Consider the following 26310-nt stretch of genomic DNA (forward strand, 5'->3'; position numbering starts at 1 on the left):
TCATCTATTTTATTGATGGACTTATTTGTTGTTCATTTGTTGTTTTACAGCCATAATGAAGCTTACACATGGACCAACCCTACCTGCTGTGTTCATAACATAATCATGGGTCAGCTATGGATTGAGCAATATGGCAATGTTGAAATTATTAATCATACGTAAGAACAAGTATTAACTCCCAATGGATATACATTTGTGTTATTTTTGGACAATAGTGCAATACAAGATAATTAAATAAGATAGTGGGTCCTTTATTAGGTTTTGAGAAGAAGAATGGAAAACAGTGTACCCCATATAGAAAAAAAAAAAATCTGAAATAATTTTCATTGTGCTTTTTAACAGAACTGGGGAAAGATGTTGTCTAACCTTCAAACCGTGTGGCATCTTTGGCAAAGAGTTGCATAAAGTGGAAGGATACATACTTGATAAAAGGTATGTACTATAAATACAACTCCAATAATTAATTTCTGACATTTTGGATTTTATTTGTCTTTGATACATGACAGTGTATTCAGTTTTACATTACTGTAGTGTGATATCTATGTGAACTGTGAAATATGACCTGTTTATAAGAGGTCTGTACTATCTTTGTATAATATGTGTCTAGCAAAAAGAAGATCTGTGCTCTCTATGGCAAGTGGACGGAGTGTTTGTACTCTGTGGATCCAGTGACATTTGATGCTCACAGAAAATCAGACATGAAGAGCTCTGCCAATAGGAAGGGCAGTACACAGGTGATTTTTAATGATTATTGCATGGCTCTCTAGAATATTTGATTCTGACTTGTCAATTTCGGCATCTGCATAAAAATATGAAGAGATTAAGTGGAGAAAGAATAAAGTGATATTTCACCGGTCATCTGATCTGGGTATTGTGAGCCATCATTCCAACTTCTCTAATTCTTCTGCGATTTCAACAAGTTAATGGAATAATTTAAACTCAAATCATCCATTTTTGTATTTATTTTTTTATTTAGCAAGTAGTCTAAAATAAACAGTCAGGCTGCCATTTTTGCAATATAAACACCTACAGGCAAGGTTGGGGAGTAACGGAATACATGCAATGGGATACATGGAATGTATTTAAAATACAAAATATAAGTAACTGTATTCCACTACAGTTACAATTTAAATCATTGGTAATTAGAATACAGTTACATTCAAAAAGTATTTTGATTACTGAAGAGATTACATTTTATTGTCATTTGTTTCATTTAATATTTAGTCCTTTCAGATGGAAAACATTTATACATATAAATGATGCGATCCAAAGTGCATTTGAACAGCAGTGAAACACTTTCTTATGATGTGTTACATTCATACGAGCAGACAGAGAAGTAAGTTTGAAGTAAGTTTGGAGCAGAAGAAATAGAAATATTGTCAGCTTTACACTAAGCTAAAATGCTATTTCTAGCCATTTTACATGGACATGTTACCAGGCACAATCATATCTTTTTTATCAAGAAAATTCACGTTGGATCATAATTTCTTTTTTCTAGTAAGACCTTTGATATTAGGGAAAAAATCATATTCTTGATAATAATTTTTGTATTGTTTTCCTGTAAAAATATCTAAAAATCTTTAAAACAAGATCAATTTGATTTATCTTATTTTAGAAACAACACTGCATAAGATATTTAGGTTTTTCAGAGAATGTATTTGTAACGTGTATTTTGTCTTACTGTACTGGCAGAGTTCCCTATCTGCCACTCACTCGACGTTGTGTCGATGTAGTGACACTAGGGGTCACTCTTGGGAGCCCGAAACACCTCTGGTCTTTGATAAAAGGCCAATGAAAATTGGCGAGTGGTATTTGCATACCACTCCCCCGGACATACGGGTATAAAAGGAGCTGGTATGCAACCACTCATTCAGATTTTCTCTTCGGAGCCGAACGGTCGATGTTCACTGAGCTGACTGTTCATTCACCTCTGCTGGATCTGACGCCGCATTTCAGCGGCTTCTCCGAACATGCTTTCCCGGGAGGCCGCGAGCATCGGGCTAGAGTGGAACCCTCCGCTCTCCCCTGAACCCTCGCGGCTCGATGATTGGTTCCTGGGCTCGCGGCGCCACTCACAGCCATGCCCCGCCCCAGTTCCTTTCTTCCCGGAAGTGCACGAGGTGCTGACAAGGTCATGGGAGGCACCTTTTACTGCCCGGTCCCGATCTTTCAGCTCCCCCGCCCTCACTACCTTCGATGGTGGGGCGGCCAGGGGCTATTTAGTGATTCCCCCGGTGGATAAGGCGCTTGTGGTGCACCTATGCCCACAGAGCGCCGCCACCTGGTGCGGGCGCCCAAAGCTCCCGTCCAAGGCCTGTAGGTTTACATCAACCCTGATGGCCAAAGCCTACAGTGCCGCTGGACAAGCTGCCTCCGCCCTGCACGCCATGGCTCTCCTGCAAGTCCACCAAGCCAAGGCGCTAAAGGAACTGCACGAGGGTAGTTCCGCCCCGGGATTGATGCAGGAGCTGTGCTCGGCGACCGACCTCACTCTCCAGGCAACGAAGGTCATGGTGCGGTATCTCGGGCGGGCGATGTCCACCTTGGTGGTCCAGGAGCGCCACCTTTGGCTCAACCTGGTCGAGATGAGAGAGGCCGACAAGGCACGGTTCCTTGCTGCCCCCATTTCCCAGGTTGGCCTATTCGGCGACACCATCGAGGACTTTGCCCAGCAGTTCTCAATGGTAAAGCAGCAGACGGAGGCTATCTGGCACATCCTGCCCCGGCGCGGCTCAAAATCCCGCACCCCGCCTGCTCGTCACCAAGGGCGTCCCCCTACGGTGTTACAGCCCCTACTTCATTGTACCGAGAAAAGGCGGTGGGTTGCAGCCAATCTTGGACCTGCGAGTACTGAACCAGGCTTTACACAGACTCCCGTTCAAGATGCTGATGCAAAAATGCATTCTAGCGAGCGACCGGCATCAAGATTGGTTCGTGGCGGTAGACCTGAAGGACACGTACTTCCACGTCTCGATTCTACCTCGACACAGATCCTTCCTGCGGTTTGCATTCGAGAGTCGGGCGTATCAGTACAAGGTCCTCCCTTTTGGCCTGTCCTTGTCCCCTCGCGTCTTCACGAAGGTCGCAGAGACAGTGCATATGAGGCATAGGTTGATGCATATGAGACCGCTTCAGCACTGGCTTCAGACTCGAGTCCCGAGATGGGCATGGCGCCGTGGTACACATCGCGTGGCCATCACGCCAATCTGTCACTGCCTCTTCAGCCCTTGGACCAACCTCACGTTTCTACGGGTAGGCGTTCCCCTAGAGCAGATCTCCAGGCGCGTCGTGGTTACAACAGACGCCTCCAAAACAGGCTGGGGCGCTGTATGCAATGGACACGCAGCAGCCGGCTCATGGACGGGCCCGCAGCTGCGTTGGCACATCAACTGCCTCAAGTTGCTGGAAATTCTGCTCGCCTTGCAGAGGTTTCGGCTGTTGATCCAGGGCAAGCATGTGTTAGTTCGGACAGACAACACGGCAACAGTAGCATATGTCAACCGTCAAGGCGGTCTGCACTCCCGTTGTATGTCACAACTCACCCGCCGTCTCCTCCTCTGGAGTCAGCAGCACCTCAAGTCACTGCGAGCCACTCACATCCCAGGTGACCTCAACACTGCAGCGGATGCGCTGTCATGGCAGGTTACCCTCAGGGGAGAGTGGAGACTCCACCCTCAGGTGGTCCAGCTGATTTGGAGTCGATTTGGGCAGGCACAGGTAGAGCTGTTCGCCGCCTAAGAATCCTCCCACTGCCCGTTCTGGTACACCCTAACCGAGGCACCTCTCAGTATAGACGCGCTGGCACAAAGCTGGCCCCCTGGACTTTGCAAATATGCCTTTCCCCCAGTGAGCCTACTTGCACAGACCCTGTGCAAGGTCAGGGAGTATGAGGAGCAGGTCATCCTGGTAGCACCCTACTGGCCCACCCAGACGTGGTTCTCGGACCTCACGCTCCTCGCAACAGCCCCCCCTGCGAATACCCCTGAGGAAGGACCTTCTTTCTCAGGGATGGGGCACCATCTGGCACCTGCAACCAGACCTCTGGAATTTCCATGTCTGGCCCCTGGACGAGATGCGGAAGACTTAAGCGGCCTACCACCCGCGGTGGTAGACACGATCACTCAGGCTAGGGCCCCCTCTACGAGGCGCCTGTATGCCTTTAAGTGGCATCTGTTCGCTAAGTGGTGTTCTTCCCGACGCGAAGACCCCCAGAGATGCGCAGTCAGATCGGTGCTTTCCTTCCTGCAGGAGAGGTTGGAAGGGCGGCTGTCCCCCTCCACCTTGATGGTGTATGTAGCCGCTATAGCGGCACACCACGACACAGTGGACGGTAAGTCCTTAGGGAAGCACGACGTGATCATCAGGTTCCTGAGAGGCGCCAGGAGGTTGATCCTGTTTCCCCGCTAAGGGAAGTGGGCATTCGCATCTCGATGATTGGCTAATCCTAGCTCACTCTCGGGATGTGTTGTGTGCACACAGGGACCTGGTGCTCTTACACCTCAGCCAACTAGGGCTTCGGGTCAACTGGGAAAAGAGCAAGCTCCTCCTGGTTCAGAGCATCTCTTTTCTCAGCTTGGAGTTGGACTCAGTCTCGTTGACGGTGCACCTCATGAACGAGCGTGCACAGTCGGTGCTGACCTGTTTGAAGGCGTTCAGACAGAAGACAGCGGTTCCACTGAAACTGTTTCAGAGGCTCCTGGGGAATATGGCATCTTCAGCTTTGGCCACTCCACTCGGGTTGATGCATATGAGACCGCTTCAGCACTGGCTTCAGACTCGAGTCCCGAGATGGGCATGGCGCCGTGGTACACATCGCGTGGCCATCACGCCAATCTGTCACTGCCTCTTCAGCCCTTGGACCAACCTCACGTTTCTACGGGTAGGCGTTCCCCTAGAGCAGATCTCCAGGCGCGTCGTGGTTACAACAGACGCCTCCAAAACAGGCTGGGGTGCTGTATGCAATGGACACGCAGCAGCCGGCTCATGGACGGGCCCGCAGCTGCGTTGGCACATCAACTGCCTCAAGTTGCTGGAAATTCTGCTCGCCTTGCAGAGGTTTCGGCTGTTGATCCAGGGCAAGCATGTGTTAGTTCGGACAGACAACACGGCAACAGTAGCATATGTCAACCGTCAAGGCGGTCTGCACTCCCGTTGTATGTCACAACTCACCCGCCGTCTCCTCCTCTGGAGTCAGCAGCACCTCAAGTCACTGCGAGCCACTCACATCCCAGGTGACCTCAACACTGCAGCGGATGCGCTGTCATGGCAGGTTACCCTCAGGGGAGAGTGGAGACTCCACCCTCAGGTGGTCCAGCTGATTTGGAGTCGATTTGGGCAGGCACAGGTAGAGCTGTTCGCCGCCTAAGAATCCTCCCACTGCCCGTTCTGGTACACCCTAACCGAGGCACCTCTCAGTATAGACGCGCTGGCACAAAGCTGGCCCCCTGGACTTTGCAAATATGCCTTTCCCCCAGTGAGCCTACTTGCACAGACCCTGTGCAAGGTCAGGGAGTATGAGGAGCAGGTCATCCTGGTAGCACCCTACTGGCCCACCCAGACGTGGTTCTCGGACCTCACGCTCCTCGCAACAGCCCCCCCTGCGAATACCCCTGAGGAAGGACCTTCTTTCTCAGGGATGGGGCACCATCTGGCACCTGCAACCAGACCTCTGGAATTTCCATGTCTGGCCCCTGGACGAGATGCGGAAGACTTAAGCGGCCTACCACCCGCGGTGGTAGACACGATCACTCAGGCTAGGGCCCCCTCTACGAGGCGCCTGTATGCCTTTAAGTGGCATCTGTTCGCTAAGTGGTGTTCTTCCCGACGCGAAGACCCCCAGAGATGCGCAGTCAGATTGGTGCTTTCCTTCCTGCAGGAGAGGTTGGAAGGGCGGCTGTCCCCCTCCACCTTGATGGTGTATGTAGCCGCTATAGCGGCACACCACGACACAGTGGACGGTAAGTCCTTAGGGAAGCACGACGTGATCATCAGGTTCCTGAGAGGCGCCAGGAGGTTGAATTCCTTCAGACCGCGCCTCATTCCCTCATGGGACCTCTCTGTAGTTCTTCAGGGTCTATGGAGAGCCCCCTTTGAGCCCTTGCAGTCAGCTGAGATTAAGGCACTCTCTTTGAAGACAGCCCTCCTGACTGCGCTCACTTCCATCAAGAGGGTAAGAGACCTGCAAGCGTTCTTTGTCAGCGAAACGTGCCTGGAGTTCGGTCCGGGCTACTCTCACGTGATCCTGAGACCCCGACTGTGCTATGTGCCCAAGGTTCCCACAACCCCTTTTAGGGACCAGGTGGTGAACCTGCAAGCGCTGCCCCAGGAGGAGGCAGACCCAGCCCTGACGTTGCTGTGTCCGGTGCACGCTTTACGCATCTATTTGGATCGCACGCAGAGCTTTAGAGTCTCTGAGCAGCTCTTTGTCTGCTTTGGTGGACAGCGGAAAGGAAGCGCTGTCTCCAAGCAGAGGATCGCCCACTGGCTCATTGACACCATAACAATGGCATATCACGCCCAGGACGTGCCGCCCCAGGCAGGGCTATGAGCCCATTCTACTAGGGGTGTAGCAGCCACCTGGGCCTTGACCAGTGGCTCCTCTCTAACAGACATTTGCAGAGCAGCAGGCTGGCAACACCCAACACCTTTGCGAGGTTCTACAATCTCCGGGTGGAACCGGTTTCGGTACTGTTGACTCCCAGTAGTGTTCACAAACTGTGTTCCCTGGATGATTTCCTCCGAGCCCTGTGGCAGACGAGTTTGTGGAGAAACTCGCTGCCAGCTCAGTACATGTGCTAACTAAGCCCTGTACTGGGGTAGGTGCTCCACATGTGGTGGTTCCCCATAGGTAACCCCATGTGACATATATCTTCCGCTAATTCGTTTCCCTGTTGGTAAACTGAGTCTTCCTTGGGCAGAGGCCCCTCTGCCCCAGTCACCATGTTTGTAGAAACTCCTCCCCCGTAGGGTAGGACCTACCATGGGACTTCTCCACATGACATACTTCCGACAAAGTTCGGCATCCCATGTGACGTATTTCCACTCAAAATACCCCCTCCCATCTGGGTGGGGTGTGGTCTACATCAGGGGGGGTGTCCCTCCCAAGGGGAAGACACCGCGGAGACCACACCCCACCCAGAAAGGGGGGGTATTTTGGTGGCCCCAGTCAGTTAATTCCTTTTTTTTGGGGGAGAGGAAAAAAAAGAGGATAAGAGGCCACGACTGGGCTAGCCTGTCTCTATCTTTTGGGCAGTCGACTTGTCCCCAAAGGGCCGTTCGACACTCATAACAGCGTTGGGGGAGGTTACGTGTCGGCCTGGTGCGCCGGCTACGAGGCACACAGTGGTCTGCCCGTCACACACCGCCAGTTCACATAACACAGTTTAGCCAGTTGCGGCATTTCATATAGGGACCCCTAGTGTCGCTACATCGATACAACGTCGAGTGAGTGACAGATAGGGAATGTCCTGGTTACTTGCGTAACCTCCGTTCCCTGATGGAGGGAACGAGATGTTGTGTCCCTCCTGCCACAACGCTGAACTACCCGCTGAAATGGCCGGAACCTTGTCTCGGCTCCTCAGCACAAAACCTGAATGAGTGGTTGCATACCAGCTCCTTTTATACCCGTATGTCCGGGGGAGTGGTATGCAAATACCACTCGCCAATTTTCATTGGCCTTTTATCAAAGACCAGAGGTATTTTGGGCTCCCAAGAGTGACCCCTAGTGTCACTACATCGACACAATGTCTCATTCCCTCCATCAGGGAACGGAGGTTATGCAAGTAACCAGGACGTTTTTATCGTCAAAACAAGTGAACAAATTTACCAGTGCTGAAGAAGTAATCCAAAATATTTAGAATAAGTTACTGACCTTGAGTAATCTAATGGAACACGTTACAAATTACATTTTACAGCATGTATTCTGTAATCTGTAGTGGAATACATTTCAAAAATAACCCCTCCCAAGCCTGCCTACAGGTTCATCAGAACTCAGATGCAAAAATGGAATTCAGCTATGTCTGGACTCCTCGGTCTCTTTCTTCTCACATAATAAAATAATTTCTCAATCATATTACACAGCTACCTACCAAATAAATGGATAAGTGGGATGTCATGTAATTTTATTTGTATAGCACTTTTCACAACACACATTGTTTCAAAGCAACTTTACAGAAAATGATGCTCTGATGTTTTAAAGTCCTCATTGTGTGGTTTAAATGAATAATGCGACTGAAAATCATGCCTTAAAAATTATTGTCTTTAGGCCCCCACTGAGCAAGCTAAAGGCGACTGTGGCAAGGAACACGAAACTCCCTAAGATTTTAGTTTATGGAGAAAAATAACCTTGGGAGAAACCAGGCTCAGCTGGGGGACCCAGTTCCCCTCTGGCTATACAGCATGAATATAATGCCAATACAGTGCTTTGAAAAAGTATTTGCCCCCTTCCTGATTTCTCTATTTTTATATATTTTGTATCTTCAAATGAGATATAACACAAAACAAAGGCAACCTGAGTAAACACAAAATACAGTTTTCAAATGTTTTTTTATTTTTTATTGAAGCAATAAAGTTATTTAACAACTATATCACCCATGTGAAAAACTAACGGCCCCCTTAAACTTAATAGCTGGTTGTGCCATATTTAGCAGCAACAAATGCAACCAAACGATTTGATAACTGGAGATCAGTCTTTCACAATGCTGTGGTGGAATTTTGGCCCACTCTTCTTTGCAGAACTGCTTTAGTTCAGCCACAGGGTTTTCGAGCATGAACTGCCCATTTAAGGTCCTTCCAAAGCATCTCAATCGGGTTAAAGTCAGGACTTTGACTAAGCCACTCCAAAACTTTCATTTTGTTTCTTTTGAGCCATTCAGAGGTAGATTTCCTCCTATGCTTTGGATTATTGTCTTGTTGCATAATCCAGTTGTGCTTGAGCTTCAACTCACGGACTGATGACTGGACGTTCTCCTTTAGAATTTTTCTCGTAGAAAGCAGAATTCACCCTGGCCCTGAGCAGAAGTCACCCTGGCCCTGAAGCAGCAAAGTATCCCCACAAAATCACACTACCGCCACTTTTTGTGGAATTCTGTGTTTGATTTATGCCAGATGTAACGGGACCCCTGTCTTCCAAACAGTTCCACTTTTGACTCATCAGTCCACAGAACATTCTCCCAAAAGGTTTGAGGATCATCAAGGTGATTTGGCAAAATTCAGATGAGCCTTAAATGTTCTTCTGGGTTAGCAGTGGTTTTCGTCTCGCCACTCTTCCATGGATGGCATTTTTGGACAGTGTCTTTCTGATAGTGGAGTCATGAACTGTGACCTTTATTGATTTGAGAGAGACCTGCAGTTCCTTGGATGTTGTCCTTGGCTTTTTTGTGACTTCCTGGATGAGTCATCGTTGTGCTCTTGGAGGAATTTTGGAAGGTCTGCCAAGTTTTCTCCATTTGGAGATAATGGCTCTCGCTGTGGTTCTTTTGAGTCCCAGAGCCTTTGAAATAGCTTTGTAACCCTTGTTGGGCCTCGTGTATTCAGATAGAAGACAAAGGCAGGCCTAACACAGTCGTAAAACCTAACTCAGGTCCCTACATACCAAGTCGTAAATCTAACTAATAAAAACCACACCAAAATCAAACAAATGGAGTCCAAAACAGACTACAAATCACATGAAGCCTTGCTCACTAAAGGATCGAACTCTCAACTCCTATTGGACAAGGCACACAACAGAACGTCCCTCAACCATGACATCATCAGGAGTAGAAATACCTCTGAAATGCTTCCGGGATTTGCTTCCAGCAACTTTGTTCACCATGTATAGACGTAGCTCATCGCTGCTCTCAGGTGCAACCTCGTGGCACAAGGAAGTAACGTCCGACTTGAAACTGTGGCCATACAATCTCCATCTCGCTGGACGAGTTGAGATTACTCTGTGTTCAACCAAACACTCTAACAGAACCGAAGGAGACCGCCGAGCAATCCGCATCTTCATCCGTTTGCCTGCAGAAGTGAAGAGATTAAAGAATTTTTCTTTCATCTTCAATCAAGACGAAATTTCTGATTTCTCCGCCAGCCCGCCGAAAATAATCAGCCGTACGCCCACCGACAGAGTGAGGAAACGGCCTCCCGTCATCACCCGAGCCTCGAGGAACCGAGTCTGAGTTAAAGGACGGATGAACCTCATGCGATTCAAGTAAGAGGTTTACGTCTGGGCAGAGATAGAATATTATAGTGTGTTATTCTTGTGTTTCAAGGTTTTTGCTTGTACAGTTTACGGACCACCATGTCCGCTCATTATTAATACTCAGGGTATTAATTATCATGAATTTGATTTGCTGTATTGTGGTCCAACCAAATTGGACTGTTGTGCATTTTCGCCATCGCGGGTGAGACCGGCAAACTGAGTTTATCCATTAAAGAATCAAAGAATGCGGGACTGTTTACGAGCCATCCACCGCGTCTTTGAGTGATAAACTAACAGCTGCTTTCTCTCCCACGATCGCGAAATCAGCTTTGCGGCCGTCACTTAATTCTCTCTCTCTCTCTCTCATACTAACCACACACACAAACACACGTGCGCAACCCCTCACAAACATTCTGGCACACATTTTTAGCTCGTAGATAGCTTCGTGCTAAAGCTCAGCTTTGTCCCTAAGCTATCGTACAAGTCGATACACGTGGTAACTGGTAGACGCCATTGATTGGTTTCTCTCCGCCCACATTCGCAGCCATATTCCCTGGCTGGAAGTCTCACGTGACATACTCTCCGCGAGAGTCACATCCGCCATTTTGTGCACATCCCTCCTTACACACACACACACACACACACACACACACACACACACACTCGCTCTCACACACACCCTCATGTGTTATAGGATTATTTTGATTTCCATATCTAATCATATCACTGTTTAGTTTGTAGTTGTAAGTCGCAAGTTTACTGACTGCATTGTATTAATTATTAATTGATATTACTGCATAAATAAACTTTGTTTATATTATAAAGAGAAGTGTTTTGGTTTGTTTTGCATACGCCTGTGTCATACTGACGGGATGTCAGTGCTCAGATTCAAGCCATCATTCATTGTTTTTTTTCCCGAAAATCGATATTCTTCGGGTGTCGATTTTCCTAAGAAAACAATCTAATATTGAGACTGTTATACTATCTGGTTATTAGTCCCTGATTCCAGGGTGGTGCCCCGTCAATGTTAATTGATTGATTCTCATCAATGTTCTATTGATTTTAATAATTAATAATTGCTAATAACCAAACCCGCTCCTAAACGTAGTGCACTACATTTACTGGAGCCCCATATGAGGTTTTAATGAGTTAGATTCAATTAATTAATTTAAATATTAATTAATAACTAAAGAAATAATTATTAATTATTTCTGATAGTAACACTGATCTAAACAACCAGTAAAGCCCCACATCCTTCCCAGACTGCTGTATTTCAATCACCTTTTTCCTCATAATTTCTGAAATTTCTTTCGACCTTGGCATAGTGTGCTACTGGGTGAGACCTTTTAGCCAACTTCATGCTGCTGAAAAAGTTCCATTTAGTTGTTGATTTGATTGAACATGGCTGGCAGTAATCAGGCCTGGGTGTGTCTAGTCCAGCTGAACCCCATTATGAATGCAGTTTCATAGATTTGGGGATTTAGTAACTAAGGGGCAAATACTTTTTTCACACAGGCCCAGCTGGTATTGTATATACTTTCTTGCTTCAATAAATAACATTATCATTTAAAAACTTATTTTGTGTTTTTCAGATTGCCTTTGTTTTATGTTTTATATTTATATTTTTTTAAACAATTAATATGAGTTATAAACAAAAACAGAAGAAATCAGGATGGGGGCAATTACTTTTTCATAGCACTGTATTAGTTATCTGTGTGTAGTACAAGTCTTGTTTTATGTAAGTAAAGTGAGAAGATATTGGTGGCCAGTGTTTAAAACTAAAGGATTGTGTATGAATAGACAGTAAGATTATTGAATGAGTGTCTTTGAAGTCCATCCCAAATTGATGTGCATGTAGATGAAGTGTCCTTTTATTTGGCTGATGAAAGCTTTAGTTGGTATTAATTTATTGTCTATGTATTCCATTTAATGAGAGTGTAGTTTACCCTGCCTCACAGTCTGGCTGGAAGCTTGTGGCAGTTAATTTCCGGTAAAGCGGCCAATGAAGTATCCTTTGTTGTATGGCTGGAGTTGGCAGTAGTTCATCCTCTGTGAAGTCCATTGTAATAGATTGAAGTGATGCAGACAGTGATCATCAAAGTGCTCCTTGCTATCTGGTTGGCACAGGCTGCAGTTAGTAGTCATTGGAAATTTTTTTTTTTTAAAGAACAGATTGCTATCAAACACAACACCCAAGTTCTTAACTGTAGAAGATGGTATAACTGTACATCCAACAAGAGTTGTGTTTATTAACATTAATCATAATGTCTAATGTTGTAATGCACAGTACAAATGTTTTTGACATTTTAAGAAACTGAAAGCATGTCTGATGCTTAAATAAAGCAGAAATGTTTTGTTTGTTTGGTAAATGTTAATGAACTCTTTCAGAGTAATAATGGGCATGAGGAGCCGGATGAGATGCCCCCGCCAGAGGCCGAGACCGTGCAAATGATTGCAGGAAGTGACCTCATCTGGAGGATATTACCCCGACCAGAGAACTCTCGGAAAGTGAGCTGAATATTTCACCATTTAATACTCAAACTCAACTCAATTCAGTTCTCATGATGTGATTTATTTTCAAACATGGTAACATTTTCCAGTTTAATAGCTATGAAAATTGACTTAGTTACAACTATCTAAAGACTTAAATGTACATTAAACATAAAACGTGCAGCACATTAATGTGTTATATATTCTGTCATAAGGAACAATTACTACTAATTAGGAATGGTCTGGCATGTTTATTTCTCTTCAAGTATCAGAGCAGTCTTCTCTCAATTCTCAGTCATAACTGCACGAAAAATTATTTTAAAGTTCAATTATTAGGGATAGGTGTTTGTTTAAATCACTAAGCAGAGTGATGATAAATAATAGTAGCTCATATTAATTATTTTCTTTCTCTGTTTTTTTTTATTTTTTGTTTCTTTCTCTCTCTCTCTCTCTCTCTCTCTCTCTCAGTACTATGCCTTCACGTCATTTGCTCTTCAGTTAAATGAGTTGGATGGAGAGATGGAGCGAGTGATTCCACACACAGACTGTCGTCTCAGGCCTGATATCAGAGCACTGGAGAATGGACATATTGGTACAAATCATCTCGTACTCATGCAGTCTCGAAACTATTGAGTGGGGATGTCTGGCCTATTTTGGTAGTTTAAAAACTACAATATGTCTTTTAACTTTTTTTGAGAAATATTTAAAGAAATGTAAATCTTTTAGTTATAACTATAAAATATGTAGGGGTTTCATTGCTTTTATGTGTATGTCTTTTAATTTGTTGAGCATTGCTTTTTTTTCTCTAGATGTAGCCAGTGCAGAGAAGAACAGACTGGAGGAAAAACAGAGATTGGCACGAAAAAATCTCTCCAAATCAAATGAGGAATGGAAAATAAGGTTTGAAATGTTTTATTTCCTTTCGTATTTTTTTTATTTGTATTATTTACATAAAAAATAAAAATAAAATAAAAAACACATCAGATTCAAACTAGTTTGGCAGAGGCAATCCATATAGGAAAATCTCAAGGAGATGGAAAAAATGAAATAAGCCATTACGATGCATATCTGTAAACATATAGCACCAGTTTACACTGTAGAAAAGAACAGCTTTCGAGATTTGATCTAAACACTCGAATCGAGATATGTGATTCTGAGCTGCCACTGCTACAGCAAAGACGTGTTGCAGCGACTGCACGGAGAATGTTGAGGGGAAATTGAAGAGGAGCTTCACAATGTTTTATACTTCGCAACAACATCCGATCTGTGGCGAGCCAAACTATGCAGTCATAAATGAGCTTAACCATTCACTTCAATGTAGACTGGACATTGTGCAGTAGATGTCTGCAGACTTCCTATTTTGCTGAAGACAATACGGGAGAGATGATAGCCCAAATCTTAAGAGTAGCACTTAAATCATGAGGATCATCAAGTCTGTGCCACCACTGATAATGCCACGAACAACATCAAAGTAAAGCACAAAGCACTGAGAGACTGGACAAGGTTACATTGTTTTGGTCACTGTCTTCATGTAGTCATTGATGAGTGTCTAAAATGTCAATTTCAAGGTAATAATAACAATGATATACTGTATATATCACTATTATTATCTGGAAGAGTACATGAGCGTTTCATACTTGAAGCCTGTGCTTCATCTTTTCATTGAGAAGGTTTTTAAGCCACAGAATGATGATACCCAACTCACCAAGGACATAAATGTGAGCATTTATTGAGTATTTGAATGAAAAATATGCTGACCAATCAACCCAGGAGCTGCTCAATCCTCGCATAAAGGCAGAGAGAGTGGACTACATGAAGTTCAACACTGCTGCAGAGATGGAGAGTCTAGCAGCTGAACAGGCAAAGTTTGCAGAGCGAGTCTCAGTGCCACCGGCCAAAGCTGCTTCTTCAAAACCGCATCAAGCCAAAGCCAAGCTGTCCCTTAATCAGACAAAGAGTCCATTGAAATGGAGCTTAACAGTTATGAACAGACAGTTAAAGTTGATGGTGAAACCAACCCCCTGGAATAGTGGAAGCAGCACAAGGCCATTTTTCCACGAGTGGCCAGCTTGGTAAAAAAATATCTCAGCATCCCTGCCACAAGTGCGCCATCAGAGCAGGCTTTCAGCGCATACCACAGATCAGCACTGAAACCTTAAGTTGACCAGCTTGTATTCCTTGCTCACAATTTGTAATTCTTTTGATTGAGAGTTGTTTGTATTTATTTTATATTTTCTTTGAGAAGTGTTTATTAATTATAACAAGCGTTTAATATTTTTTCTCAATATTTTCTGCAAGAAGTGTTTGCATTTTGTATTTTCTGCAAGAAGTGTATACATTTGTTGATATTTTCACGTTTTTAACTTTGAGTGTTATTTTCATTGTTGCACTGCTTTTCGAAGATGTTGCAGGAAAGTTTATAATAGAAAAGTTGTAAAAGTTTATAATAATGATAATAACAATAATAGGTCCATCCACATCAGACTGTGAAATGTGGCATATTGTGAAATGTATTATTATGGTAAAGTTGATCTAAAACCGAGTGTTTTTCGTTTACTTTCACAATGTTCATCAAGTTCCAAATAAAAGAGAAAGTATTCAAATAAGATGAAGTACTTTTCATTTATAAAGTATTTAAAGCTGCACTACAGAAGAATGTTTTAGTTAAAATGAATGCAAGTCCATTATTGAGTGAGTACATAAAAAATTCATGTTCAAAACTCTGGACTTGTCTTACCCCAATTCACTAGGATTTGGCACAGAATTGCAGGCTTACATCATTTGTCCTTGCATGTTTATGTCATGCATGTTATGTTATGAGTTGGGCTGTCAATCGATACATTTTTTTAATCTAATTAATTATATTGTATGCCGATTAATTAATCTAATTAATCGCAATTAATCGAATATATAAATATTTGCTGAGATATCCCCTCAAATAACAATAATTTAATATATAACGAATAAAGAATAATAAACCGTTATTTTAAATATTTATTAATCAAATATACAATATACGAAATATAATTCAGATAATTAAAATGCATTACATTACTGCGTATGAATAAAGCATTGATAAGACAATACAAAAAGTGGCTTTAGAATCCATATCCAAACAATCCAATATTTCCATATTATTGAACATAAGTCTATCATTGGCCTACAGTCTACAGCAATCCATTTTGAAATTTATTTTTCAATCTATCAGAGATTCATTTATTATAACGGCTTTTCTAAGGACGCGTCAGTGTACACCTGCATCAGATGGATGCTTTTGGAGCATCTCACTTTGGTTGCATCGCGTCATAAACATACTGTTGTCATTGTGTCAAGTTAAAAATCTTCAAACGTCTTGAGAACCCTGCAATCGGATTTGCGCTCCATCAAGCTGTTTAAACACAAAAAAGTGTTCTCATCTTGTGCTGTCTGCTGTGTTGGTGTGGTTTGTTCTCTGTATAAGCTGTGCATTGTCTATACAGCTAGAGTTTCACTTACTGCCCCCTGGAGAAAAAAGGTGGTACTTCAAGCTTGAATTGCTCTGATGGCAGGAATATTCCTTATTATGGTCCAGGGACATGATTAATTGCGTTAATATTTTTAAAACAAACATTTTTGGAACATTTAATTCACCTTGATCAGATTTGGTGAGTAGTTGACTATATTTTTCAGTAACAGTTCAGCTTTTTTCACAGTAGTGTAGCTTTTCTAGCAATTAGTTTAAACGAATAGCGCTATAAAGTCACAAAACGCTACATTTGTCATATTGTATTGCAATTGCAACAATGAAGCCGAGGCAGTAATTAAACACACTCAGCTAAAGCCAGCGTTACACTAGCCAACTACAAACAACTTGATTTGACCGAGGGTGAAACACCTACTGACTGTTTTACTGAGATCTAGCTCTCTTCAGTCGGAGGTAGGCTTGGGATTGATGCCTTTTTCACACATAGATAATCAGAAAATTTTCCTGATGATCAGCAATCTATATCACCTTTTTTCAGATATAAATAAAGCTAATCATTGCACAGAAGTCTTGGTCTCATACATATTTCTCAACACAAATTTGGTCATGTGTGTGGGGCAGGGTAAATTAAAGGGGGTCGCACACCGCATCTGGCAGACATGCTGCACTCTAAAATTATTTTCAATGAAGGTACATATACTGCTGCCGCCGCTCTGCGTCTGTTGGCAGCACCCAGCAACGACTTCACAGGCTGCTCAAAAGCTGTTACGCCTGACTATATTTAACAGAAGGCCAACTGACAGTGAATTGAAAAGCACACAAATTAGACTTCCAATTTAAATGTCACCTATGCTAACATATCGTTGACTCAAAAATGTATTGAGAAAATAATGTACCAATTAATAATCCATGTCTTGATATTTTATGAAATTCCTAGTCTGAGGTATGTCACACTGCTAATTCAGAATGGTGGAGGGGCGACAGACATACCGATTCTCTCCCCAACTCGTCACATGTAGATCATCAAAATAACAACAGAAGGAGTACTGTGAACATAAACAATTGTAATAGAATGTTTTAGGATGCGAATCATGGAGTAACTTTACCTTGTGAATTTTATTTTCACATTTATCCTCTCTGCGCTTGCAGAAGAAAGTTGATGTTCATGCAACTTTCAGTGTGTAAAGAAATTATGTTCAATAAAAACAGACTGTTGTGCCTCACTTTTTGATTTCATTAGTCATTTTAGTGTAGGATAACCCCAAGAAAAAAAGCGCTCCATCTGGCCGGCGATTACGTAAATGAAGCTTACACCTGAATAAATCGGCTAGCGTGAGGCAGGCTTAAACCTCTTTGTCATGAAGAGCTGGTAAAACTAAATTTAAGTGAATCGGTTCTTTTGGACAGTTCATGTAAATGAACCAGTTATAATAAGCGATTCCCTTATATTTAGTGTTCATTTTAGTAAGTCGTTCATTTCAGATGGTTTGTGTAAATAAATTAGTTCACATAAATGATTCACTGATTCACTTGAGCCCTGCACAGTCTTAAAGGGATTTTGCCTTTTTTTTTTTTTTTTTTTAATCCCCTTTTCTTCCAATTTGGAATGCCCAATTCCCACTACTTAGTAGGTCCTCGTGGTGGCACGGTTACTCAACTCAATCTGGGTATGACACCATGGAGACTCCGCATGTGGAGGCTCATGCTACTCTGCGATCCATGCACATATTACCATGCACCCCACTGAGAGCGAGAACCACTAATCGCGACCACAAGGAGGTTACCCCATGTGACTATACACTCCCTAGCAACCAGGCCAATTTGGTTGCTTAGGAGACCTGGCTGTAGTCAGTCAGCACACCCTGGATTCGAACTCGTGACTCCAGGGGTGATAGTCAGCGTCAATACTCGCTGACCTACCCAGGCTCCCCTTTGCCATGTTTTTTAAAATGAAATATTTAGTTTATCATTATATTTCGATTCAGTTATATAAAATAGTGTCTAAACAAATTATGAAAATTAACCATGGCTTTACAATAGTAATATTATAGTAACCATGACAAATAGAGTAGAGAGTAGAGTTATAGAGCCAATTAATGGATGGGGATTATTAGGAGGCCATGATTGATGAGTGCCAGTGGGGGGAAATTGGCCAGGGTTACACCCTTACTCTTTTCAAGAAGTGTCCTGGGATTTTTAATGACTACAGAGAGTCAGAAACTCAGTTTAACGTCTAATCCGAAGGCTGGTGCCTTTTTTTACAGTATAGTGTCCCCATCACTTTACTGGGGCATTAGGACCCACACAGACCACAGGGTGAGCACCCCCCTGCTGGCCACCCTAATACCTCTTCCAGCAGCAACCTTAATTTTCCCCAGGTACTGACCAGGCTCAACCCTGCTTAGCTTCATTGGGCAACCAGGCGAGAGCTACAGGGTGATATGGCTGCTGTGGTTCTTGATACATAAAAATCAAGAATGACAGGATATGATTAATATCTTAATTTTTATTAGTTCATCATCATGATGTGTTTATGTCTTGGACAAAATTAAAGTTCTCCAGGAGTGTGTTCTTTTACAGCCAAGCAACAGCACCAGACTTATTTATTCTGAAGGTCTGAAGCACAATATAGGGGTGGAACTGTCAGTGTGTTTGCCCTGCAGCAGCTTATTGTACACACCTTTACATTCTATGATGCGATTAAACTTTAATTTGTGCACAAACATCAGCATGTGATTGCAACGTGTACATGTCTGAATGTGAGAGATAAAACTATGACGTAATAAATGTTTTGTTGAAGGACACATGAATGCATTGATCTACAGCTAAATATAAAACTCCTGTTCATGTCATCATGTAGGTGGTTTGAGCAGGGGCCGAACCCTCACACCAGAGCTGCAGACTGGATCTACACCGGCGGGTACTGGAGCAGGAACTACTGCGGTCTACCTGACATATACTGACCTCAAAGTACTGGAGCGTATATACAAACACACTCCTCAGGAATGCATTTGACTGCATATAATATATACTGTACAGTATATTAATAACAGGAAATGTTCTGTTATGAATGATGCTAAATTGTGATAATAATGATACAGTTACATGCACCATGATATACAAGCACAATATACATACTATATACCCTGAGCTTTATCTTTCACCAGATCTAAGTGTATTATTAAACAATATACATATTTTATATATCATAGGCGATGACAGATTTGTTAGATAATCTTCAATGTGTAAACAAACAAACAAAAAAATACATTTAAAACATTGATGTTTCACTAAATTTTATGGATTATTTCCATTGCTATATATTTATATACAGATAGAAAATAGAGATAGAAAAATAGTGCTGTAAATTTTGGACAGTTAGCTTAATGTTTGACAAAGGTGGTACCCTACCCGCCTTGTCAAATTTTTTCATTTTAATGCAGGTTTTTCCTGTTCAATTTTTTTGACATCAGCAGGTTTGATACAGATCGATAGATATATATATGAAAAGGAAATTATGCAATAATCATAACAGATGAATATGCTGAAACATGGGCCTTTATTTGTTGTCATGTCCACAAAGAAGTTGAACCCTGGGAAGTGCACATTTCCAAATGTTAAAACAATATTTATGAGTATTATGAAACATAACTTTCTACTGTTGATTAATAAAGGCTTCATGAAACTTTACTGAATTTGTGACTTTTCTGAATCTAATATAATAAGAGTGAATCTCATGAAAACATGTCATATTTCAATCCAAATTCAAATAACTTCGAGAAGTGTTTTTTTCTTTTTTTTTTTTTTTTTGCATTATGACAAAATAACATTTCACTCCCACAATCTAATTATGCGCATTTTGCTATAGTGTTTGTTCGATGATTCTAATTAGATTCACATTATATAATACAGCATGATAATTGATTGTTCGTTATTTTCTTTACACAAATATAATTTATTTCTTGAAATCTGTCTTGGGCACTTCTTTACAGTTTTTTCTGAGATTCTCTCATTCCATGAATTGTACCAAATAATGTGAAAAGAAAGTTTTTTACCATTTACCAGTAAATTGAATTGATGGCATGCTACATAAACCCCTCATTCTCATCTTCATCAGACATCAGAGGCCGATCAGAGATATGAGTGGATGTTTTACTCTCTGTGATGGCCGATGAGCAGCTGTCTGTGGACATCGTCATGGACAGACTGACAGACGAGACTCCATCTGTGTGCTGAGCATGTGTCTGCACCTGATGATAAGACACTAACTGATGAGGGCACTGGTGAGGGCACTGTGTCGTCAACAACACTATGTGTCCAGAGCCGTAGTTTTGTATGTACGTGTTTCCACTGGACGCAAGCGGCTGCAACACCCGTGCGGATGTTTCATTATCTGTGCCGTAGAAAGATGGCAAATATTTGTATTACATGTGATATTAATAGCACTATGACTTGAGGACATAACAGTACAGCAATAAAGAATTACAGACATTGTCATTTAATCACAAGTTCATTATTGTGAGTTATTTAGTGTTAGGCTACTATTTCACAAAACGTTCTTAAGAAAATTCTTCTTCAACACCATTTTCTTCTTAACTCCTAACTTAAAGGGATAGTTTAAAGGGAAAATTCAGTCATTGTTTCCTTACCCCTGTGTTGTTATAACCGTATTTGACTTTCTTTCTTTTTCTTAACCCAAAGGGAAAAATTGTGAAAAAAGTTGTGCTCAGTGATGTCACACAATGGCAGTTAATGGTGACCTCCTCTTCAAGCATCAAAAGGATGCAAAAGTATAATTCAGAAGTCTAATAAATTATTCCATGAGACTCATGATTGTTATGAAAGCATACGAGGAGCTTAACTGAAATCGAATTTATTATTTAGTGAAACTGTTGACTGACCTTTAAGGCCCAAACATACTCTATGCAAATACAAAACGCAGACGTACCTTGCTACGCAAACTTGATTTCACGTGTCGTTGCATTGTGAAATGTGTCAGTACTCGATTCATAACACAACGCAAGTACGCGTTGCATTCTCAGCATTGCAGCAAGGGGCACTAGAGTGGATTTTCTTCCTTCAATCGACAACCGTCATGGCGGATTGGGACACGTGACACCATGTGAGAAACATACGTGTGATTGCGAGCTCTGCGCACTTTGCTAGTTTTTAAAGTATTTTCATGTTATAATCCGGTGAGATTCAATACACCCAGTTACATACTTGCTCTTTGAGGTAAACATGGCAAAGAAGTCAAAATCCTCAGACTCTGGAGACCTTAAAAGACACTTACGTGCTCAAGCTGAGCCAGGGACTTGATTTGGAAGGCACGTCGGGAGAAGAAATCCAGCATCAACTGTCCAACATCTCGGTGATACAGACGAAGGTTGTTGCTGACTTGGAGGATCTCGCTGTAATATGTTGATCGATTACGGCGATGGAAACAAAATTCTCTGAGTTGGTCACAAGAGTGTCGGATGTTGAGAAAAGGATCGATTATCTGGAGTCAAAGGAAAGGGAATTATCTGTTAATCCGCCCGTGTCCAAAACAGACTTGGAACACATTTTGGAAAAACTGGAATTTCTTGAAAATATGAGCCGAAGGAACAATATACGGATTGTTGGAATTCCTGAGCATGAAGAAGGCAGTGATATGGTGAAATTCCTGGACGAGCTCTTCCCGAGTCTGCTTGACATAACAGGCTATAAGATGGAAATTGAGCAAGCTCACAGAGTCCCAGCTCGCAGATCTGCTGAGGGAGACGGGCCCCGATCAATTCTGGCCAAATTTCTGAGATCATCCGATAAGGATCTTGTGTTGCGCCAAGCGAGGAGCAAAGGAAAGCTTTCTTGGAGGAGTCACAATATTTTCTTGTTCCCAGACTTTGCAAGTTCGACAAGAGAGAAACGCGATCGGTTCAAGGAATGTAAGAAACTCTTACATCAACGGAAGATCGCTTTTGCACTGATGTTTCCGGACAAACTGAGAATAGACACCAAGGACGGCAGCAAAGTATTTACATGTCCCAAACTGGCACACTCCTTCATAAATACATTGGAGTAAGCCATTTGATGTATGGCCTTATATTAGTGGACTGACTTGCTGTTCAGTGACTCAATTGTCTGAGGAAGCTGGGCACTATTTTTGTTTCTTTTTGCGTTGGCTCTGCCTAGCAGCTGGAGTTTGTTTTGTGGAATGACACTTCCTTCAAGAAACTTTTGCATTGAGGGAAGATCATTTTTACACTGAAATTCTCGGCCAGATTGAGAATGGTCACTATGGATAACCGCAAAATATCTACATGCTCACATAAAGGACGTCTTTTATAAAGCTGACGGGCTGAGTAAGTAATTGTATTTATTTTTATTTTTTATTTTTAACGCGGCCTCCGAGTGAATTTGACTCTTGATCATCCGAGGAACTGGGATGCCTGTTTTGTTTCTTTTCATGCTGGTTCTGCCTAGCAGCTGGAGCATGTTTTGTGGAATTACACTGCTTCGGGACAGTTGTGGATGAATCTGTTCGTTCTTTGTGCTTATGTCTCCTATTGGCTGGAGTTTGTTTTTGTGAAGTATTTTTAAGGGACATTGGAATGATTTCGTCATCTGCTGCACTCATAACAGCCGGCTCACTGAACAACTGTAACACTTGTTTGTCTGTCCGAGGAAACTGAACGGCTTTATATCAGCTGGAGTTTGTTTTGTGGAGGAACACACCTTCGGTACAGTTCTGTGAATGAATCTACATGTTTTTTGTGTTTATTCTGCCTGTTGGCTGCGGTATGTTTTATAAAGTATTTTCTGTTATGTAATTTTGCCTCACAAAATTTGTGCAGAAGCACCGGACTTGAGCAATCCGATGGCAAAGTTGTCGCAGGGGCTCTCGTATGCTTACATGGACCTTTTGAGTTTAGAGGGATCAACACCGGTTGGCACTCTCATGCGTGGGGTTAATGCGCACGTTTTCGTTTTTTCTGTTTGTTTTGTTCGGGGGGGAAGTTCGGGGTTTGAGTGTTGCACTAATGTTTAATGGTCTGTACAATCTTATTTTTGACACACAATTTATTTTTTCTATTATATCAAAATGTCAAATGTTAATATGAGTGGACTATCTCTCTCCACATGCAATGTGAATGGTTGGGGCACCCCATAAAAAGAAGGAAGTAAGTTTCTTCAAGAAACATATCTTTCCCTGCAGGAAGCTGAAAAATTTGGGAAGATATGGGGTGGACATGTTTTCTTTAGTGCAGGCTCAAGTAAGAGCAGGGGAGTCATTATATTGATAAACATATACAATTCAAATGTCTCAAACAGATTAAAGATAAATTAGGGAGAATCATTATCGTTTTAGCAGAAATTCAGGGGCAAAGTCTGATTTTGGCTAATATTTACGCACCTAACATTGATAATCAGGGCATTTTTATAGATCTTGAAGGGATGATGCAAGCCGCTGGCACCCCTCATGATATAATATTGGGAAGAGACTTTAATCTATTGATGGATTCAGTCCTTGATCATAGTGAAGCAAAAGTGTGCCCCAAAGAGCAACACTGACGCTTCACAGGATGTGTAAAAATCTTGATCTTGCAGATATTTGGCGACTTTTGAACCCATCTGGTAGGGACTATATATTTTTTTCATCAGTCCATAAGATTTATTCTAGAATAGATTTTGTTTTTTATATCTAAGTCCCTCATTTCATCTGTTGTTTATTGTTCAATTGGAAACATTTTAGTCTCAGATCACGCCCTGGTGAGTTTAGAGGTGTTGCCACATACGGAGAAAAAGAAATCATATAGTTGGCGCCTTAATGTATCCCTGTTGCAAAATCCTGATTTCCAACAAATGTTAAAGGCTGAAACTAATGTTTATATGTAGACCAACTGGTCCTCAGTATCCTCTGTGGGGGTGGCTTGGGAGGCACTTAAGGCGGTTCTTAGGGGTCGGATCATACAGTATGCCTCATTCATCAAAAAATCCAAAGCACGAGAACTCGTGGAGTTGGAAGGAAATATTAAAAGTGCAGAGGCAGAGTTGAAGCACCGAATGTCGTCTGATGGCCTCAGAGAATTGACCTGATTGAAATACAGATATAAAACTATTTTGTCACGGAAAGTGGAGTTTTGGCTATTCAGGGCAAGACAGTCATACTTTGAGTCGGGGAACAAAGCAGGGAAGCTTTTGGCTAGATATATAAAGCAGAGAGAGTCTTTTTCTACCATTCCCTCAGTGAAATCTGCTGGTGGTGAAATTTTTACCTCAGCCATTGATATTAATAATGCCTTTAAAGAGTTCTATCTTGATCTCTATAGTTCCACATCTTCGTCTACTGATGAAGATATTAGAAATTGTGTGGAACCAGTAGAACTCCCTAAATTGATGATGGACGATTGAATTCTCTTGATTCTGAGATTCTGCTTGATGAAGTAATTAAGGCTTTACCTACTGGCAAGGCTCCGGGGCCAGATGGTTTTGCCACTGAATTTTTTAGATCTTATGCTACAGAATTGGCTCCACTTTTGTTAGAAGTTTATATGGAATCATTAAAGAATGGAAAGCTTCCTCCAACCATGACACAAGCAGTCTGATCAGTCTGATTCTTAAAAAGGACAAAGATCCAAGCGAGTGTAAAAGTTACCGTCCAATTTCCCTGATCCAGCTAGATGTAAACATTTTGTCAAAAATTTTGGCTAACCGATTAAAGGTGCAATATGTAACATATTTCATGTAATAATTGCTTTTTTTTTTTTTTGCCAATGTGTGAACGGCTTGTAATGCAACTTAAAAAATGAGCCCTTCCCGGACTTCCTAGGTTGCCTATTAAAGCCTGTAGACTGATTTTCATGTGAAGGGAGCGGGTCGCTTTTGCCGGGAAAATCCAAAGGATGTGACGTTTATGCGCGCTCCCGAAAGCTTTGCCTCAGTGCTTCTCTTCCGCTATTCAACAGCGTCAACAGACAGTCTGCAACACTAGGTAACGTTATCTTAGAGATGGAATCCAGCAAACATCCGGCTCCCAGCCCAACACAACACACACAAAAAAAAAACAACAACTTTTACTGAATCCCGTCTGGCTAAGCGGGAACGTGATCGTGGTCGATCGAAAAAAGTGAACATTGGCAGAACATTTGATTACTGGAGGGACTTTCGTTTGGTTTTGGGGATCAAAACCGACCCTGAATTGGTGTTCTTCTTATTGGACAGGTAAGCTTACATAACTGCAAACCATGTGAAATATAGTGCCATAAAGATTGATCTGTGTCATTTTAGCTAATTTGATCTTGCCTGCTAACGCAAGCTACTTTGCTTCGTAACTTTCAAATAATTTCAACGATCGTCTCTTTATATTAAAGTCAGGTATGGTGATTCACAGTAACTGACATAATGTTAATCTGTAATTATTCAGCAAGGTAAACTACAATAACACATGAAATGAATGCTTGACAATGTTCAAGATAATGCAAAAAGCTACATTCATTAGTGTAACGTAACTTGGTTATACAGAAAATATATACATTCTATTATTATAAAACAATAGCGCATCGATATATCAAAATGACAGTTGTGATGGAATCACATCAATACTGAACTGTGTCAACATATTTATAATGTACAGTCTACTTTATAAACAGCAACTGTCATCATCCAACAAATTTAGCTAACAGCTATTGATAAAGCTGGCTAGCTAGCTAACGCCGACATAGGCTAACGAATAAATGCAGTCAATGTATCATGCAAAGAAAACTGATTACTTCAAACTCTGTTTTTTATATATATATATATATATATATATATATATATATATATATAAATATATTTACTTATGTTTGACCACAAGGTTGTTTTTTGGGGGGGCGGGGAGGGGGGGTTGTGGGGTTTAAATGTTGATTTTATATATGTTTTGCATTTCCTTGTTATTGTATGATTTAATAAAAAAATTTAATTAACAAAAAAAAAAACAACCATCATGGCGGACTCGGGCAGCAATTTGTGTTGAATCTTTTAGAAAAATCTATACAACTTTTTGCCCCCGGTCCATTCAAACAAACTTGTTTTTTCTCCATGTCTCTCCCCACTCCTCAACAATAGACTCATCTACCACATCTGGGCTGCATCTGAAAACGTAGGCAGCTGACTTGCTGCCTAATCATTTAATGGCTTAACTGACAGCTGTTTT

General features: G+C 42.1%; 2 protein-coding genes across 6 annotated transcripts in view; one reads left to right on the forward strand and one right to left on the reverse strand.

Annotated features, from left to right (window-relative positions):
• The window catches only part of LOC127440797 (oxysterol-binding protein-related protein 1), a 31652-nt gene extending 11484 nt beyond the window's left edge, over positions 1-20168 (forward strand). For all 3 annotated transcript variants that reach the window (XM_051697706.1, XM_051697707.1, XM_051697708.1), the window contains exons 7-13: positions 51-158; positions 343-432; positions 608-734; positions 12569-12688; positions 13139-13262; positions 13480-13570; positions 18994-20168. In XM_051697706.1, coding sequence (XP_051553666.1) covers positions 51-158; positions 343-432; positions 608-734; positions 12569-12688; positions 13139-13262; positions 13480-13570; positions 18994-19096 — 763 coding nt within the window. In that variant the 3' untranslated portion in view covers positions 19097-20168. The remainder of the gene's footprint in view (positions 1-50; positions 159-342; positions 433-607; positions 735-12568; positions 12689-13138; positions 13263-13479; positions 13571-18993) is intronic.
• Positions 19674-26310, reverse strand: part of LOC127440759 (uncharacterized) — a 28138-nt gene continuing 21501 nt past the window's right edge. For 2 of the 3 annotated variants that reach the window (XM_051697606.1, XM_051697604.1), the window contains one exon: positions 19842-20526. In XM_051697606.1, the coding sequence (XP_051553566.1) occupies positions 20219-20526 (308 nt within the window). In that variant the 3' untranslated portion in view covers positions 19842-20218. Of the gene's footprint in view, positions 19727-19841; positions 20527-26310 lie in introns of those variants that run through there. The other variant, XM_051697605.1, reaches the window with a different exon arrangement.

The sequence above is a fragment of the Myxocyprinus asiaticus genome, chromosome 5 (assembly GCF_019703515.2).
Source record: "Myxocyprinus asiaticus isolate MX2 ecotype Aquarium Trade chromosome 5, UBuf_Myxa_2, whole genome shotgun sequence".
NCBI lineage: Eukaryota > Metazoa > Chordata > Actinopteri > Cypriniformes > Catostomidae > Myxocyprinus > Myxocyprinus asiaticus.